This window comes from Rutidosis leptorrhynchoides, chromosome 9 (assembly GCF_046630445.1).
Source record: "Rutidosis leptorrhynchoides isolate AG116_Rl617_1_P2 chromosome 9, CSIRO_AGI_Rlap_v1, whole genome shotgun sequence".
NCBI classification, from domain to species: domain Eukaryota; kingdom Viridiplantae; phylum Streptophyta; class Magnoliopsida; order Asterales; family Asteraceae; genus Rutidosis; species Rutidosis leptorrhynchoides.
The window spans coordinates 37,902,443-37,906,002 of NC_092341.1; the positions used below are offsets into that span (position 1 = coordinate 37,902,443).

Genomic DNA, 3,560 nt, shown 5'->3' on the forward strand with positions numbered 1-3,560 from the left:
CGTTGGTCTTTGGATACATAATAATGATTCAACGACACTGACAGTACAAGGTGTCACGGGGTAACTTTTGTTTAGTCGCGATATTACAAACAGCAACTCTTTCGATTGATATATTTGGTATCAATCGACTTTAAACTTAAATATTGTAGTCTAATGCTATACTGAACTATTGATTTATGATAAACCTATGAACTCACTCAACTTCGTGTTGACTTTTTAAAGCATGTTTATTCTCAGGTACTTAAATATTGCTTCCGCTGTATATCTGCTGCTTTGATGATGATTGCTTGCCATGCTTGGAGTCTTCATTACATATCATATCAATTAAAGATATTTAATGCTCTAAATACAATGTAATTTATTTAACTTCCGCTGCAAAACTCAATAAAACGTCTCATATAGAGTCGTTCTCGTTTGTACAACTATAATTTGATATAATTAGTCACAAATACCCCATGCCCTATTTGGAGGTGTGACAGAAGGTGATAAACCAACACACCTCACCATGAATGTATACAAATTTCAACAGATATGTTCATTCTTAATTTAACTTAAAGCCACAACCTCATAGTTGAAGGATTAACTAAATACAGCAAGAAGAGTGCTCTGTGGTTATAATAGTAGAGAATATATTGATCCTCTTATTAATTATACATGTACTTTTAAATATTAATTTAATTTAATTTAAATATAATACACCTCTATCATTTTCAAATGGAAAAGCAGACAGGGAAAGTGGAACCATCACCATCAACCCTTGCTTCCTATAAAAAGGGATCATTCTACAATATCTTATGCACATCTCATAGCAATTCAAGAAAAACCATCTAGAGAGATAGGAAGCAATATAGTTGCATATTTTTCTAAAAGAAACTAGGAGATAATAATACTTGTAGAACTGATCACTTAATTAAGGAAGATATGACAGGAAATATGGCTCACCTCACTCTTGCATTTGGCCTTCTTGGTATATACTCCACCCTTGATTTCTATTCATTTTGTCTATATATATATATATATATTCAAGCAGATTCTGCTACTAACATGGCTTAATTTCCAAAATTTGCAGGCAATGTTGTTTCATTTATGGTCTTTCTGGCACCAATGTAATTAAACCTCTTATTTAATGTCTAGCTTTTATATATTCTTATTTCATGCATTTTATAAAGACTATATACATTCTTACTAACATTCTGACCTTAACATAAACGCAGTCCGACATTTTATAAAGTCTATAAAAAGAAATCAACAGAAGGGTTTCAGTCAGCACCTTATGTAGTAGGCTTATTTAGCGCGATGCTTTGGATATATTACGCTTTGCTCAAGAGCAATGTCTTACTTCTAATCACCATTAACTCAGTTGGTTGCTTCATTGAGACCTTGTACATTGTTTTCTTCCTCTTCTATGCACCAAAGAAGGCTAGGGTATGTACAAATATATCTAATGATCATATATAGTCATCATTAAAGAAGCTAGGCTATATTAACAATTTTAAACTTGTTTATGCAGATGGAGAATTTGAAACTAATTGTATTGCTCATAGTATTTGGCTTCGGATCAATCGTTGGGCTTACGCAAATATTTACAAGTGGAGTTACGCGTGGCGTGATTGTTGGATGGATTTGCCTTATATTTTCTTTATGCGTCTTTGTAGCACCTTTGGGAGTTCTGGTAAGTATATTTCTATAAACTATAAACTAACACTTTTTTTAATTTTACTAAAATAACGAATACTATATAATATTTAATAACCCTTTTCTTTTGTTTTTTACAGCGACAAGTGATTAAAACAAAAAGTGTAGAGTACATGCCGATTCTACTATCGGTAGCACTCACACTGAGCGCTGTTATGTGGTTCTTTTATGGCCTACTTCTTGGCGACTTCAATATCGCGGTATGTACGCATAAGACACAATTTTGTTGTACCTTGTGCTTTACAAAGTTATATTTTTTATTTATTGAGTTTTTTTTTTCTAACTTGTTATACAGATTCCAAATGTTCTTGGATTCACTTTTGGAATAATTCAAATGATACTATACTTTGTATACAAAAACAAAAAGCCTGTTATCGATGAAAAGACAATTTTCGAACAGAAAATTTATGAAATGGAGCCGCAAAAGATCGCAGAAGTTAAAGACCAGAAAGTCATTGATGTTGTAAAGCTGAACGCTTTGTTACAAGCTGAGACTCTTTCAGTGGCTGCTAAAAAGCCTCATACGTTTGATCATGTTGCTGTCGAACCTCAAGTTGTTCGAGATATGCCTATTCACACAATTAATGTCGGTGCATGAAATCGTATAATCGACTAGGATGTCTTCTGATCGAGATGTTGTCTCCTGCATATATATCTTCTAATTGAAGTTAGTTATGTGTGGTTTGATCTATTTGGTTTATAAATTACTAGACGTTATCTACATGCACTATATTTTGAGATTTTGTATTTCACATGTCCAGTATTTTTCTTACGTTTTTATTTTCATAAATTTACACAGTGCTTTAAAGTTTTAACACACTGCATCTTACAATATTTTTGTAGACCACAAAATTTGTGTTTTGTTTATTTTATACCAAAACAGCCTACAAACTCACTCAGACAAAAAAAAAAATAAAAAATTAAGAAAACGCAAATAAATGTATCTCTTATATAACATTATTTATATTATTTTTGTTAACGTGTGCTCTTATGATACATTAAGCAGTATTTAGTGAAGCTATAATTTCCTTAAATATGATATTTTGTGATTAAACACTAAAAAGCAAATTTATATTGGTTTAACTTAGTAATACTGAATAAATTGCTAATATAATTTTTTTTTTCTTGTCCTAAATAAATCGAAATTAATGTTTGTCCATGTATCCTGTTTTTAATTTAACCATATGTCTTGAACATAATAAAGGCAATTAAAATTCAATCATATATACAGTTTCGGCAAACTTATATAAAAGTACGTCAATTTTATAAGATATGTTTAAACTTAGTAAAAAAACCAAATTTACTTCGAAGTTCTCATCTTTATCTAATTAAACAGGGTTGATTTATGCATAGCAGATAAAGTACTTTGCTATGTTTGGATCGCCGATGATGGTGGTTTGGAGGTGCTCACCACCGTGAAATGGTCAACTGCCACTCTGTTAGTGGTGGTTGTCCGTGGTTAACAGGGAATGGTGGAGGCGGTGGTGGAAGCGGTTCGGTCGTGGATTTGGTTGCTAGTTTCCGTGGATGTGTATCAGATCCTTTCTTTTCCGATGACATCGTCGACATTGTGGTGGAAGCGGTTCGGTCGTGGATTTGGTTGCTAGTTTCCGTGGATGTTTATCAGGTCCTTTCTTTTCCGATGACGTCGTCGGGTTTAGGTCATGATTTCCCAGTTGAAGATCTGGCTACAGACTTGGTAGTGGGTCGAGTGTTTTTGCAGTTTGGGATCTCCTTTAGACGGTTCGTGATCGTCCGTGGCTCTGGTGCCATTTTTGTTACGTGGCAGTCGGCGTTCTCTCAACCATCGTCGTTGTTTAATTTGTACTTATTATTCGTGTTCCGCCCTGTTCGTTAGACTAGTG

General features: G+C 33.4%; 1 protein-coding gene across 1 annotated transcript; it reads left to right on the forward strand.

The window, feature by feature from the left end:
* Nucleotides 1-813: 813 nt before the first annotated feature.
* Nucleotides 814-2,449, forward strand: LOC139865831 (bidirectional sugar transporter NEC1-like). The gene is made up of 6 exons (XM_071853939.1): nucleotides 814-967; nucleotides 1,070-1,106; nucleotides 1,215-1,425; nucleotides 1,511-1,672; nucleotides 1,776-1,895; nucleotides 1,991-2,449. Exons 1-6 carry the CDS (start codon nucleotides 922-924, stop codon nucleotides 2,291-2,293), a joined length of 879 nt encoding a protein of 292 aa, XP_071710040.1. The 5' UTR covers nucleotides 814-921; the 3' UTR covers nucleotides 2,294-2,449.
* Nucleotides 2,450-3,560: the final 1,111 nt, after the last annotated feature.

Bases quoted from the DNA above. Each gene is read 5' to 3' on its own strand.
- LOC139865831 (XM_071853939.1), top strand. From the start codon at position 922: ATGACAGGAAATATGGCTCACCTCACTCTTGCATTTGGCCTTCTTG. The intron at 1,107-1,214 runs GTAATTAAACCT...ACATAAACGCAG, and splicing joins ATGGTCTTTCTGGCACCAAT to TCCGACATTTTATAAAGTCT. The intron at 1,426-1,510 runs GTATGTACAAAT...TTGTTTATGCAG, and splicing joins ATGCACCAAAGAAGGCTAGG to ATGGAGAATTTGAAACTAAT.